Source organism: Gavialis gangeticus, unplaced genomic scaffold, assembly GCF_001723915.1.
Source record: "Gavialis gangeticus isolate Ggan-Ray unplaced genomic scaffold, GavGan_comp1, whole genome shotgun sequence".
Taxonomy (NCBI): domain Eukaryota; kingdom Metazoa; phylum Chordata; order Crocodylia; family Gavialidae; genus Gavialis; species Gavialis gangeticus.
The window spans coordinates 44,838,350-44,854,559 of record NW_017729030.1 but is presented as its reverse complement, the minus strand read 5'-3'; the positions used below and the strand labels follow the sequence as shown (position 1 = coordinate 44,854,559).

Here is a 16,210-nt window from a genome sequence, read left to right as displayed (position 1 = left end):
CTCCTCATAGTGGGTTGGGTAGGGAAAGTGTGTGTGTGGGAGAAGGTGTGCAGTTTGTGGAGTGTAGGTGGGAGGGTGTGCATATAGATATGGGGGGCTGTGCATATGCCCCCCCGTGGTGCAGAGCCCCTGCTGCAACAGCAGCAGCAAGCGACTGGCCTTCGGGTTGCTCATGGCCCATGCGGGTGGAATCCCCTGATGGCATATGGCTTTGGCCAGTTCTGGGAGCTGCACACAGTGGCAGGGAGTGGGGCCAGGCCAGCCCGGTTCCACTGGGCAGGGCTTCTGGTGGCTCATCTGTAGTTCTCGGGACTCGCACACTGCTTGGGGGGGAAGCCCCGTGCAATGGAGTCACTGGCCTGGCCCCACTCCCTGGAACCATGTGCAGCTGCTGAGACCCCACTGGGAAGCAGGGAATGGGGCCAAGCTGGCCTGGCTCCATCACACGGGCTCCTTGCCACTTCCACTGAAGCCCTGATCTGGACTCTGCACTCCTGCTGCTCTGCTGAGCGTGAGCCCCGTATTTCAGGCTCCTCACTCCTGCTGGTCCTGGTCCTGCGCCCTGTATTCCTGCCCAGCTACAGCTTTCCCCTGCCCGCTCCCCCTCCCTACCTGCTGCCTGGAGCATTGCCCTCCTCTCAAAAAAGAAAAAAAACCTCACAGCTTGTGCCTCCCTTGACCTGACACTGCACCTCCCCGGGGAGGCCTGCCTCACAGTTTGAGAACCACTGCTCTAAAGGAGTAACTGACAGCGGCAGTGGGTGTCCCAGTTTCAAGGGAAGGAAGAATTGATAGCAGAGGCTTAGTTAGTGTCAGGAGTTTATGCCAGCGAGTATCCAGTCTACACCTATCCAACCCTTCTTCCCTATCTCTTCCACTGTCCCTGCCTTAGCTCCATCTCATTCATCACTGGTGCATTGTCCCAGTCTCATTCTCCTCACCTAGCCAGTCCTAATCTTTAGTCTGTTTTAGGCTTCTGGACCACTTGATGGACTCAGTCTCCCTGCTCAGTCTCATTTCACTAGACTCCCTGTTCTAGTCTCCTCCTGGATCCCATTCTCCTTGTTGAGGAAGTCCCAGTTTCTTCTACAATTCCCCGTGTGCTGCCAAACCACACCATTTGCATTGCGCATTTTCAGTGTCCCCAGTGTTTCCCAGTCTCTCTACCCAGGCTTCTCATACCCAGCCCTGCATCCTCTGACTCCCTGTCTCAGTCTCTTTGCCCAGCCAGTCTCGGTCCCCTTCTCACCCCTCCCAATAACCTGTCTTCTGATGGATCGATGTCTTCCCTCTGTTCTCAGTTCCAGACTACCGGATACAGCTCTATTTTCTAATGTCAGTTTCTTCTTTGCCCAGTGACTCCTTTTTCGTCTCCCACCTTGTTCTGTTTAGCTTTTAGACATGGTCTCCTTGCCCAGCCATTCTTAATCTCTTCTCCCTTAGCACTGCTAGTCCCTTTCTCTACACCACCACCATAAGAGCCTCTAGTCCTATTCTTTAAGAATCTTGTCCCAGTCTTGTCCCTGGCCCTTTCCTGATGTTTCTTTTGCATTTCAATCAACCAGTTTAATACTGCTTATGTCAGAACAGAACCAAGATAGGCTCTCTGCTCTCAGTTTCAATGCCCAGTCACACCGCAACCCTGAACAGCCTGCACCAGCTGTCACAGGAAAAGTCCAGCTTTGCTTGTGTAGCCAAGTAGCTGTGGACTGCAACACAGCCACTCTGTGGCGGTGTTGCATGCCCAGCCTGGTAAGCATTAGAAGCTCTGAGAGGCTCAAGCATGCTCAACGGAGCTCTAATCTTTGGAACATTTTAGATGTCAAGTTCTAGGAAGTTGCTACTGAACATGTACAAACTGAATTTTAAAAAGTGGCTAAATATGGACAAATTTCCACGGGGATGGCAAAAGCTATATCCCTGACATGAAGGCTGCATATGCTCCAAATTTTATGTCTTCATTCTAAAGTTTGGGATAGCAGAACTTTCCAAAGAAAATGTGGATAGAATTTGAACAGTGACCCCTCCCCACCGACCATTTTTTTTTATCCAGTCTTGTTCTCTGAGACAACTGAACTGTTTTGATTGGAATTTTTCCAAATATATTAAGTATGGGACTGATAAAGTTTAGTCTGAAAGTCTGGCAATGTGAAAAGCAACCTAAAACAGAGTCATATAATGGACATTATCAGGCAACCTCTGTAATGGAGTAATAGTCAACGGTACTGACAGTTTGCAATATGCACCTTTGTTTCCCCTCTCTATAAAGCATACATGTACAATGAGAGATGCATCTACAGTGCTACACAGATACAAAATTCATGTATGTGTGTATTATTTATAAGTGTACCTCTCTCTCTCTCTCTCTCTCTCTCTCTCTCTCTCTCTCTCTCATATATACATACATACGTGTGTGTGTGTGTGTATGTATGTATGTATGCACTGAAGTATAAACTTTTGGCTGCCTCTTGAATTGTTAATCATGCCTTGAAAATTATGAAACCGAAAAAGTACCCTCATGTGAATTTTAGCGCCTGAAGGCAAAGAAAGGCGTTGGCTTTCTTTCTAAGCCTAGATCTTAATATATGGAACTCATAGCCTTCAAGTGAGTTATGAAGAACTTATTGAGTGAGTGGGAATGAATGTCATATCTCAAAGAGACTCATCACTATTCCATGTATACCTCAAGAGATTTCAGTTATACTACTAGAAATTCACTTATCCACTTATAACACTGAAAAAGTTCTCCCCATGTTTTTCTTGTAAACATATTACCCCTAAAGGTGGAAATGAGAATTAAAGTAATTGAAATTGAAGCAAAAATAAAAATCTAAAGTTATTTTCCTGAAATAATATGCACACTTGATTTTCTTCTAGAAAGGCATGCATAGAAGCACTTTTAGTAAATTAAAACATGACAGCAATTTGCTTTGATCTTTGCTTTGAAATTTTATGGGGAATAAGAATTGAAGCAAAGATAGTGTTCATTCTTTTTTATTTTTTTTATTTTACTTGTGGGTGGGGAAGCAGTGTAAGGAAGTAAAGGATTTGCTTAGAACAAAAAACAAGGAGATCTCTAAATTTAGAGAGAGAATGCCATATAATACAGGTTGTTATATAGCACTGGTTTCTAGGGTTCACGTACAAAAGAAGTACTTTTGAAAGAAAGCTTTTCCCCATTTTACCCAGTGAAGTATTCTGATAGTTCATATGTAAGCAGTTTTCACTGGACATACATTTCACAAAAGCAAGGGTTTTTATGGTATCATTTATTGGACCAACTGCATAGTTGGAAGATATATTGGATAACCTTTTGAACACAAAATGCCCTTCCTCAAATCTGGGAAAGAAGCAGGTATAGCTGAAGCTGAATACAAGCTAAAAGAATGGCTTATGTTTAACTCCAGCTGTAAAAGAAAAGAAGCACTTAAAGGAGTGGAGGTAGGCTGTAAACTATGAGCAAAGATAAATTATCAAAACTAAATTCATAACAAGAGGAGATTGGTTGAATAGGTAATCTAATTATGTAAAAGAACAAAACTGTTCAGAAGGGAAAACGGTTGTTATTACCTGTGGAGTACAGGGAGGTTGGAGAAACCAGTTAAATTATAATGAGTCATGCAACCATTGTGTATGTTTAGTCCATGGTGTTCAGTGCACAGTAAAGTTATTAATTTTTGTCATCTCTAACCTCCCTGCACTCCAGAGAGGTCTAACATCTCTTCCAATTATACATAATTATTTAGTTTCCCTGGACCATCATAGATTGCTTTGTGCATGCCCTTTCACAGCATCTGATAAAGTATGCTCAGGCTCACAGAAGCTTATTCATCTCTAATTTTGTTAGTCAACAGAGTACATCTCTGCCCTGCCTTCTACAGCACTGCAGCCAACTTCATAGCTTTATAAATGCAGGAGGGATTGAATTTGATGAAGCTTTCCATACATGTTTAGTTGTGCACTCACAGTATATATGCAGTATTTCCAAAGCTAATTTTTTTTTTTTTAAATCAGGAATTAAATTGCTCCTGCCCAAATTAGAAGACTGACTTAATCAAAAGGTTTGGGGGTGCTTTCATTTGCCTTCTAGCATTCAGCCATTGAAGTGTTCTAAGCCTTTCTCCACCTCCATAAAGGGAGAAACTGAGGGCCATGTCACATGGGACACTTAATGTGTGTTAAATGCACTTAACACATAAGCATCCATACACTCAAGCAGTAAAACATTTGCTAAATGCACTCATATCATAGCAAACTTATAACTTTAAGGGTGAGGAGTATCTTTAGCTTTTAATTAAGTAACACAGATTCAGATAACATTGGCCCACTCCATGGAGATAATATAAGCAAGTTGTGGTCCTCCAGCATCCCAGAATGCACCAGTCACAGCCCCTCTGCTCTCACTCCAAGCACCGATTTGTCCTCTTGCCCAAACTGTGTTGCCTAGGGGGGTGGTACCAACCACAAGGTGACATCCCCATCTGTCCTGGGGATGTGTGACCATAGCCCACATGGCATCACCTGAGCATCTACTGAAAGCCACCAAGGGTGGGAAGAACACCTAACAGAACCAAACAGTCTGTGAATGCATTGAGGCCCAAATGGTGGCTTGGGAGTACCAGCAGGACTAGTAACAGATCCACACTGTATCAAGCGCATGAAGTTGCAGGATATTTAGGACAGGGACACCAACAACTATAGGCACTGCAAAGACTGTGGTCCACAAGGAGCTCTCCGGGATCTTTGAGGTGGACCATACTGTCTCTTCCTACCACATTGTGCCCTACACAGCTTCAGGGCGCAGCGTGACAATAACAGTGCTGGAACTCCCATTCCACCATGTTCTACCAAATGGCCATAAAGGAGGATGAGGATGCCTGCTCAGTGGACTTGTTCCCCACCCAGACCTAGACCTAGACCCAGGATACACAAGACAGGGACAGCTTGGATGAGGCCCTTGTTGAACAGGCAGACACAGACAACCCAGCACCAGCCACTGGTATGTTTTAGCAACTCTGAGGGAAAGGATAACTGATGGGGTGACTTGGGGCTCTGGGGGTTGCTTGAAGGTCAGGGGTGATTTGGGTTTCACTCTGGGGGTGGCTCGTGGTTCAGGAGTGATTCTGTGTTCACTCTGAGGGTGCTGCATGGCTTGGTGAACTGTTTGGGTGTGGGGTTGGCAATCAGTACAGATTGTCCCCTGCCCCTGAGATTTACCAGAAGGGAGGGAGGAGGCATTATGTGTTGCACAATGTAGAGGAAGAGAAAATTGGTGGCACACCCAGGCTTGGACCATGGCACGGGGCAGATGTTTGATAGGCTAGTTAAGGCATTCAGTGGCTAGGCCAGCTAGAGTTAACCCTACTTAAGCGTTAATTCATGCATACAAAGCAGTTGGTGGAAACCCAGTCTACCTGCCCCAGTCCAGACCATTTGCCTAGCAATGGTAGTTGGCAACACATACCAACCGCCACACCTAGAAGTCCCATGCACATTAGGATACTTAGGTGGTTTTGGGGGAAGCTACCTCTACTCTGGTCCATATTGGTTGCTGCTGGTTGAATTTCACATGCCATTACCTAGGCATGGGCTCAGCAGAGCTCCTGCCCACATGACCAGGATCCAGCATCTCCATCAGATAAGTTTTTTAGGGTACCAGTATACAGAAATACACAATCAAAGGCTTTTTATAGGCACATATGAACATGAGCAGAGAGGTGTCAGAGGGGGTAAAACTCTGAGAGGAGGGAAAGTTTAGACCACAGTACAATGCCCCCCTACATCTGTGCCCCCCAAAGGCACTGTTGATACAACTGGTGGCAGCCCTTTATGCTCCTCTGTGCAAGGCATGGACTAATCTGGCACCAGGAATGCTTCACTGGTTGGGTCCCAGTATTGTAGCTGTCTCTGTCATTCCAGGGATACTGGGCACAGCCATTTCAGGTGGCAGTGAAAGCTGTCATCCTTCAAGATTTCAGGTCCCCTCGCAGCTCAGGGTCATGGGGACAGTGGTCTTGGAAGTTTTGGGCAGGGCGTGAGACGGGGGCATCATTCTTCAGGGGAGACCTTGTCAGGGGGATAGTTTAGGACACGGTCATTTATTAATTTCACTGCTACAAGATCTGGCAAAGCTATGAAGCTGTAACACAGGTGTAGGAAAGCTTCCAAACCCTCACCTACATATGGAGTCATACACACCTTTCCTAGGAAGCCATCATAATTGGCTATCTGTTCCATGAGTCTGCAGCTGGTTTTGGCACAGGAAGTCACAAGAAGCATCAGGACATATTTTGCAGCATTGCTACCTGCAAAATCCAAGTTAGCGTGAAAGATGTTTACTAATGTTTTGGAAAAGCATATTAAAGTACATCACAGCAAGTAAAGGGTTCACAATCAGAGAGCCCCTAAACCCCTTCCCACTTGGCAAAATATTGTCTCAGAAAGACAAGGCTTCCTTGATCAGAACAGCCTGGAGGTGGTTCTTTTCAGGACAGTTGACTGGCAGTGCAGGTTCAGCCCAGGCATCATCCAAAGTGCTTGGGGCTTCCCCCAGTGTGGTTCTGTCCAGAGCTGGCATGGTTTTCAGGAAGGTTTTCCTGCTCATCTCATATATTTTGTGGAACATGCAAGAAGCTGGAAACATTTCTCAGCCAGAGTTCAAGGCAAACCCCAGGGACCTCCATTGTGTCTTCAGGCACCCTTCACCATCAGACAGTTACTCACAGTTACGCCCTTCCTGGGGTCCAGCTGGCTGGTGTATGGCTTCATGAGCCAGGGGAGCAGGAGGTGGGCCAGGTCCTTGATCAGTGGGGGAATGGTCAGACTGCCTAAATCCATAGTGGGAGTGCCACTTCTCCATTCTCCATCATTTCTATGAAACTAGTTTCTGATTACATTGTGTACCCAGCCCAGACACCCAGCACTGATGTTAGTGAATCATCCCACGGTGGTACATGACTTCCTGGAGTATAACTGAAAAGAACCGCTTATGATTGATATAAACTGTGGCATAGTGAAGGGGTTTCAGAATATGGATGTGAGTCATACGAATGGCCGCTGTGCAGTTCATGAAGCCCATATTTTTGAACTCTGTGATGACCTCATGAGTGTCCTGTGCTGAATAAACTGAGGCCCCAGCTCCTCAAGTATGGTATCACACACTTTGTGTACAGCTGTCATCACCATTGTCTGCTCCATGCTAATTTGGTTGGTGAGAGAATAGAGGCTGTTGGTGTTCACCAACTTCCAAATCAGAGCTATGCATCTCTTGATGGACAACGAATGTCAAAGCCCAATGTCCTGCAACTGGAGCACAAGGGGCAGCTCAGTGCAAAGGTTCATAAATGTGTTACAAGACATTCTAGAGTTTTGCCTCCACTCTTCTTCATCCCAGATTCCAAGCATGAGTTGTTTCCACCAGTTCTCACTGGTAGTACCCAGCAGCAACAATATGTCATCTGATACCCAGACTGCAGCACTGTGGCTTGTGCAGCATCATATGTCTCCTGCAAATGGGCCACTATGAGCTCCATAGCAACATCACAGTCCTCAGAGTTGTCTCATCAGGGCCTGGAGCTTGTGAGGTCGATGAATGGGATGTCTGTGGTTAAGAGTGGTCAGAGCAAAGATATGCTCAGTTTCACCACTCATTGTCTCCAGGAAGGTCCTGGAGACCCAACACCAGCTGGAACAGTCGGTCAAAGAGGGATTATAATTCATGTCCTTGTCTCACTTCACTTAAGCCAATAGGTGCTTTTGTTTGCACCTGGCTGTTTTCAGCTGCTGTTAGAAATATGGGAAAATTCACTCCAAGGTGGTATGCCAGGAGGCCTGCTCACCGGCTCTCTAGCAGCAGAGCTAGAGGGCATTAACTGCATGTAGAGTTTGTAATAAACATTACTGGATGAGTGCTCAGAACACATTTTAACTTTTAATGCCTCATAACATCCCATAGATTTAACACATGCTAAGTGTACTTAATAAGAAAATATTAGTTGAAAATCTCATGTGATGAATCATCTGACCCCAGAGATCGTGTTTTTAAGAAAAACATTTTCATTCAAGGCACAAGAATTAGTAACACTACAAATGGGACTATTTGGATTCCTTTTGTAAGGAAGATGCAGGATCTTCTCTAGAGCTTTAAATTGAAATAGAAATTTTTGCCATTAGTTGAAAACGTCAGCATTTGGGATACTGCTACAATGAAAATGCAAGAGAAGAGATTGTACCTTGATTTTTATACTCGTTAAAGGAGAAATACAAAACCTAAATATTCAAAGTGACCTACATGTCTGTCTCGCTCTTCCGTTTTCCATTTTTTTCCTGGTATTGTTACATCTGCAACCTTTGGCATTGATGCATACACACTTGCACATGCAAACAATGCTTGCATTTAGTGACCCAGCAGTTAAATGACATCTTCTTGGTACATGCATATTCACTTTGCACAGGTAAACATGGTAAATTCTGAGCACAAGTTTAGCAGCTCTTTCTGAAAGTGTCTCCTTTACTATTTAGGTGCATTATTCAAAAAGTTATGCAGAGGTGAAATGCAGTAAAGAGATTTTTATGTCTGGGTTATCATCCAAAAAGCATTGACTATTGTAAATGAAGGGTCAGTGTGCTTTTTATTGAGAAGGCCTCTACCTGGCAGAGAACAGAGGTTGGCAGCATCCAGCCCATGAATTGCATCCCACTCATGGATCCACTGGATCTGGACTGTGGAGTTGGAGGTCTTTGCCTGTGCCCATGATGTTGCTGAGCAGCAAGGGGCTGTGTCAGAGTATGGCAGCTTGCACCAGTGCCCTTGCCACTGTTGCTTCTCCCTGCTCTTTCAGCTCTAGTCTGACATGGGTTGGGTGTTTTCAGCAGTACACCAGAGGTGACTGCACCTGTGCCAGGCAGCTGGATGCTGTGCCTATGCCACCACCACTTTTCTACTGCTCCCTTGCTGCAACAAAGGTGCAGCTTCCAGTCTATAGGGTGCTGTACTGGTACCAGCTATCTGCAAACTGTCCTTGTTGCTGCCATTTCTTCCTTGCTACCCCTCAAGCTGTAACATGGGTGCAGCTTCTAGGAGCTGTGCTGGGGTGACCAACTTCCTGATGTGCCTGCACTGTATCTGGGCCCTGGGGGTGTGGAAGACCAGGGAGAAGCATCAGTGTGGGCACAGTTTGCAGATGCCTGGTCCTGGTACAGCTCCCCATGGGCTGGAACCTGTGGTACAGTTGCAGCCAGGAAGCAGGGAACTGAGAGAAGTGGCAGTCATATGACTGCAGCTCCTATCTGCTTGACTCCAGAACAGGCACAGAGAAAATCCTCCATTGTTGATGCACTGCTGAAGCTACCCAGATGACATTGGATCAGAGCTGGGTTCTTCTGGCCTACGCCTTATAAAAGGTTGCTAGCCCTGTGCCCTAAATGTCATTCATCTTGGCAGCTGCATATTCTTGAAGCCAAAAGCTGAATTATCCATGCCTATTGAGCGACTTTCATTCTGGAGAATGTCTTTCCCTGTCTTGGTTGAGGAACACTGATGCATCTTGCATGGAACTACTGGTGTAGTTTCTTGTTTATGGATTGACAGAGGACTTTGGTCTTCGGTGTTATCAATAAAACCTCTTCCATGAACATAAAAACATTACAAAAATAGGAAGAAAATGGGGAAAAGTTACAGTATATTAACCAAATGACATTTTCTCAGAGACTGCTCCATTGAATAGGGCAGTGTAATGAGAGATTCTTTTAATTTGGGTAAGTCTTATAACCCCTGTTACTAAATTTATTCACCTGTAAAATGTGGATAAGGATGCCTGATCATTGCTGAATTTTGAATTCTATGCATAAAAAAATACTGCTGTTCATAAATGTAAAAAATTACTAACGATCCTGTTTTGTTGTAAAATTCTTCTTTAATATTAAATGAAATTTATTAATAAAAAATTAGGTTGCAAAGCCTTGCTTTTCACATGAAAGAAGCGTATTTTAATTAATCTTAATTAAAAATGTAGGAAAAGCCAGGTTGTACAGGTTCTCTAGTAATGAAGCATTATTTAAAAATTAGTATCTGCTATGTTAATTGTATATGAAGTGGATTGTAAATCTCCCTACTAATAATCAGCTTGTTTATGTTGATTTTCAAGTGTCAGTGTTTTCTGTTCAATCTTTTTCTGAAGGAGCTCCGTGTAGAACAGGATGGTGGTTTTGGGGGCTTTTTTTGGGGAGGTTTAAAGGTTCTTTTGGGAATCTTTGGTGATTTGGCCTTTCTTTATTACACTTGTATTGTTCATGCTACATGAATCAGTTGTACACAGGCAATGAAAAGAGCTTCTTCCACCAACAAGTTATGTAATACAGGTTGCAAGTGCCACTTGTTGATGGGTTTTTAAAAGCAATAATTTCTTTACAGTGAACACAGGTAACAGTTTTTTGAATGATGCACAATATTGAGTGGTAGAATCGATGAGAGGCAGCTTTTAGCAGCAGGTTGATGGAAAGATACTTTTGTAGGTTTTGAATTGCTGTCTAGAGTCATTCTAAATTAATAAGGAGAGAATGTTTCTGCATGTGCATATAATGACAAATATTTATCTCCTGGTAAGCTTATCTATAGTAAAATGAAAATCATCCTTCTCAGGTTTTGTCCCATATGCTCCTTCCAGAAAATTAGTTTAAAACAGGAAAAAGTTGCAAGGGAAAGAGTGCTGGTATGAGTAAACGTATAACAGGTCTGGGAGAAAAAAACACAGATGTGGTTTTCTGGGGCTTGGTCCTTCAAGGTGCTGACCACCATGATTCTCATAAGTAAGGAACCAAAGTACAAAAATAACCCCCTTTCTGGACTGGGAGCAAAGTGTTCAGGGCACTGCCAAATTGTATATTCTGTATAATTTTCTAGGGTGCCAGCTTCTTGCTTAGTGACACAGCAAGACTTTTGTCCTTTAACATAAAATTGGGAGGGTACAATACCACTGCTGATGCATGTTTACAGATAATATTCTTATTTATTAGTATAAGATTTCACTGTTTGTTAGTACGTTAATACTTTTCTTGCTTTTGTCTCAAGTCTACGTGGTAGAGAGCTTGAATTCATGCGATGGCTGAAATGATGAATTCATCACCAGCTCCACTGCAATAGATTGAATTTAATTGTGTACTCCAGCTGAGTAGTATAATCTTCAGTACTATGCTTTTAATAAACAATATGCATGTTTTTGGACCTTGGTTTGGAAACTTAGGGAGAAAGAAAGAAGAAATTTTGTATCATTGGATTAAAACACTTTGAAAGCTTTTGAAAAAAACACATTTAATGTCATCATTTTCTCCCTTTCTCCAGTGTTAAAAAACCCAATCTGTAAATTATACAGATTTCCCACTTCCGACAACAAGTGGATGTGTATTCGAGAACAAATGGCTGAAACAACTCTATCTTTCCATGTTCCCAAGGAACTGATCAACCTGCACATAAAGGAGGATATGAGAAGGTAAGGAAAACAAAATTACAAATCAGATGCTATTTTTTCCTAAGGAATTCTTTCTCAGTTATATTATACATGACTACTGATCAAGAGAAGCTAAAATATGCTGATTGATATTATGAAACGGGCAGAGAAAATATGGTGATCTCCTTGGCTGATAAATTCGTAGCTATGACTGCAATCAACACAATTCATTGCTCAGAAATTTTCAGCCTCTAGTGACTTCATGAATTCCTAGTAGTGCATTATGTTAAATACAATCATGGTTTTGAACTTCTGAGAATAAGCAGCTTATTAATAATATAAATATTTTGAAAAATTAACATGTTTTAAAACCAAATAGCATATGATAGGTTGCAAATTGCTTTGGAGAGTGTTCGGCTGTGTGCCCTAGCATCATTAATGCCATGGAATAATAAATACAAGCAATAAGGCAAAGGATGGTTGAATGGAGTATAGGACCAATAAGTACACAAATTATTTCCAGTAACCGCTTTGCATTAACCAGTTAAAATGCTTATTTTCAAATATGGGGCTTCAAAAAATCTTCATGTGTGAATGTGATGGTACAATCAAAAATGATTTCTGAGAAGCATCTATCTCAGAAGGTACAGTTCAGAGAGGGAACAGCAGTGGCCAAAGATGGCCGTAAGCCACCCGAAATCTGAGGTGCCATGGGAACTGAAAAAGGAGCCTGCCCGTGGCCATCTATTTGTTGTGCTGCAGCCCAGAATGTTTATAGTTCTGTAATAGTATAATTACATACTCCATAACTCCCCACCCCCTACTTGTTGACTCCCCAGTATGTCCTCCTCCTTGTAATCCGTGACATCCTGACACTGTTTTATGTTGCTTTTATCCTGGGAGTATTTTTGTCACGGTCTTTACAGCTCATCCATGACACCTATATGTCACTGGAACCTGTAGCTGGGGTCCAGAACTACTCCCCCAGCTTTACTCCCACTGATATTGGTGTCAAAATTGTTGGCTCCTTTGATCCTTATACTAATGGTATTGAGATGAAATGATGATGAGTGATATGAAGCACATGCATAAGTTATTACAGAATTCTCCTTTATTATGTTGTGTTTATAACTTATATAGCCTGTTGCTGTTGGGAATGCTAAATTGTCAGGTTTTTTAGGTAGATACTGAAAGCAAATTGCTTTGACTGAACAGTATAGCCAGGTCCCAGATTTTCATTCATTTATATGAGTATGTATTTTTAAATGTAGGGTTGAATGAGCTGTTTCATTTATATTCCTTCTTTGGCATTAGCAGTACCAAAGCTGCTCTGGAAACAGCACATTCTATTACACTGTTTATAAGAGTGTACTGCATAGGTGAGGTCATAACGTGATTATATATTAAAATAAGAATGGGACATTGGAAAGATAAATAGGCATATTTCTATCCATCGCCCATCAGCATAATATCTGAGTGCCTTTCACAGCTGAATAAATACATTAGCAGCTGGAAATGCTGCCCCAACCTTCTCTCCAAGTGGTACAAGAGGCATATTTCACAAGAAACAAAAAATCTGCTCAGTTCTCAGGAGTGCATACTAGAGATAGCCAAGGCTCTGCCCCTCTCACATCATCCAAGTGAGAAATGAACTAAAATAGCAATTGCTCAGAGACCAAGTCAAGAGCTGACAATTTCAGTGCTGCTGCTGGGGTAGCTGTTGAAGCCTACTTGAAAGAGTGTGTGTACATGAGCATGCATGTGTGAAATTCACTGTACTGACATGGTGAAGTGGGGACATGATGCCAGACACCGGTAGCTACCAAAGGTAGGAATACTGGCAGCTGCTAGGTTGAAAAATGGTGATGTGATTGCACTTGTTAGGGGTAGTAAGTGACACTACATGTCCTCACTTTTAAATGATTTTCATTTAAAAATGAAAGTGATCCAATAAACTTGCAGTTACAGCAGTAGTTTATGTTGTGAAAGCTTTTCTACGAAAAGATACACTGCAAAATTACTTTTTTTTTTTAATGAAATCTTAGATCAGTACTGACATTTCAGCACTAGCAGTCAAGTTATTGGCAGAAGGTTTTACTGCCATAGTTGCTGGTTTACAGTTAGTGCAAAATTGTGGGTACTTCTGAACATTTTGGTACAGATTTTCTTCAAAACTGGATTTCTGTTAACTGTTGTCTTTCAGTCTGTGTAAGGGGTAGGGTATAGAGAGTCTTGTTTGTTTTCTTTTTCTTTTCTTTTCTTTTTTTCTTTCCCCAGGATCTTTTTTTTGTCTTCCCACCCCTACTGAATTTTTTTCCTTTTTAAATAAACTAAGTACAAACTATGTACGAGTGCAGTGCTCTGTTTTATATTTATGACTCCTGTGGCAAGTCTTACAGTTCCTTTTAGGATACTAACATACTCCTGTTGTATATACATCATATTTTTAATTTCTTTTTCCCTTCATAACCTGAGATAATGTTTCCTTACAAGATAAACCTACAAAAAATATTGTAGCTAATCAGAACTTTTACATTTCCTAACATTTATTTGTTTTTGAATGGGCAACTCTAGGGAACATTTAACTTCAAAAGTTGAAGCATTAACTTTGTTGGTGCTATGGTATTTTAATAGTAACTAATATTCTCCAAAATGCAAATAAATGAATTAAGGACTTATGCAAATGTCCACAGAAGAAAATCTCCATAAGGATTATAAAGCTGTATTTCAATTTTGATTTTCTAGTGTAACAGCAAATTACTTTGGTTTCATTCTAAGGGTTTGCAATAGGTTTCCATTTTTTTCTGTAGTTTTATATTATGTTAAGAAGGTTTTTGGATAGGGTAGTATGAATGGCATGGATGCTCTTTATCATTTTTGTTCGTTTACCATTTTTCATATAAGAATGGAATATCCATTTTTCAAATTTCAAACTTAAAGAGTATAAATAAGGAAAGGAAGGTTAGATCCTTACAATGAATTATGCAAAAAGTTTCAACAACTCTGCAGTATAACCCTGCAGTAATAAAAACACAGCCTGGACTGGCTTTAAATCAGCACAGCGAAAGACTAGGAAGACTACAGTTGACACTGTTTTCACTGTTTTACAAGTTCCAATGAATTTCTGTTAATCCCTTGGGGTCAATCTTGGCTAAAAAGGAATGTCACCAGTTTGTCAGGGCTGAATTTGGCTCTTGGCATTTATGGACATAATCCATAAGCAAATTGCAGAAATGAACTACTGAACTTTCCATGAGCCATCTTTCTAACAAACAAAGCATAATCAGACTTCTTTCTGCATCAGGAGTGTGTCCATTTCTAACTCCAGCATGCTTTTCTTGTAAAACAAATACATTAAAATCCATTTGTCTGATTTTATGGATTCTTTTTTGTAAATTCCAAATATTGATATGTTTGAGACCATATTCTAAAACTCTGTTTTTCAATATCCCATCTTTAATAATATTTCCATGTGGGAGCAAAATTGAAAGGATTTTTTAGACCCTTAACACCAATTCTGTATTTTGTGCAATAACATTCATTTGCTCCAATTTGCGCATGAGGATTTAGTTCAACTCCTCCGCTGTTGTGCAGAGAACAGGATATTTAAGCTATTATAGTGGCTTCAGTAGTGGTAATAGTGTGAGAAGGTTACACTGAAATTTTTTTTTGCCATTTTAGGACTTAATGTCTGGGTTACGGTGGTTGATGAGCCTTTGTAGGTGGGTCCACACATGCAAGCATGTGAGCTTGCAGCAGCTCAAATAGAGTGATGCAAATTTGAGCCAGAGCTTTTTGCCTCAGCACACGTGCCTGGACATGCACTTTGGTGTGGGGCAAATTGTGCCACATGGGGCAAAATAACCCTGCCTGGCTCCTCCCAGATCTGCAGTCAGGGGGAGCTAGAGCCTGGGGCCAGCACTTGTGTTGTCCCCAGCAATATAAAAAGCTGCCCTGTCCTTGCCCCAGCAGTACAAAAAGCTGCCCTGTGAAGTAGCTTAGGGCTACTTGCTTTCAGGACCTTCTGGGGCCCAGCCAGTTTTACCCACTGCAGCAATCTGGCAGTGGGGGCTGCTGCCTGGCTGTGACCTGCTGTGCACCTGCCAGACCTGGATGGGGGCTGCACAGGCAGTAGAAGCATCTGCCTCTCTGAGCCAGCTGCCAGTGGACTGTGGCTGCAGAGTTGGTCTTTATGCGGCACTACTGCCATGTGTGCCACCTGCCTGGCCATCTGGGCAGCTATCGCCCTGAAGATGTTCCCAGTGTGGTGGCCTGCTTTGAACTGTCAAAGCATATCCTCATGGCCCCAGTTGGCTAGGAGGTCAGCCACCTCCAGCTGGGTCCAAGGTGTCAGATCTGAGCAGGCAGGGCCCTGTCACTGGCCTCCCTAGCAGGAATTCTGGTGTTCCCTATTGGAAAACTGAAAAATCCCTGATAAAAAAATCCAAAAGTCACTCTGTAAAATACCCCAAAATCCATGTTCCTTCACAATTGAAGCAAAAGAACTCTCTCTCTCTCTCTCTCTCTCTCTCTCCCCCTCCCCATATATATAGGGAGAGAGACAGAGATCAGTTGGGCAATGTTTTATTCATATATCTACAGTGTTAAAGCAATTTGGAAGCCTACCAATATCTCTATCATCATAATAAAGTGAATTCTAACTACCTATGTTTTGCTGCCCCCCCCACAGAAGCTACAGCCCCTCCAACAGGGGCCAAATGGCCCTGCAGGAGCTACCAACCCCCTGCAGAGCCCACATGCCCCAC

General features: G+C 42.5%; 1 protein-coding gene across 2 annotated transcripts in view; it reads left to right on the top strand.

The window, feature by feature from the left end:
* The window catches only part of INPP4B (inositol polyphosphate-4-phosphatase type II B), a 437,109-nt gene that overhangs the window by 197,930 nt on the left and 222,969 nt on the right, over nt 1–16,210 (top strand). For both annotated transcript variants that reach the window (XM_019522133.1, XM_019522134.1), the window contains exon 9: nt 11,339–11,486. In XM_019522133.1, coding sequence (XP_019377678.1) covers nt 11,339–11,486 — 148 coding nt within the window. The remainder of the gene's footprint in view (nt 1–11,338; nt 11,487–16,210) is intronic.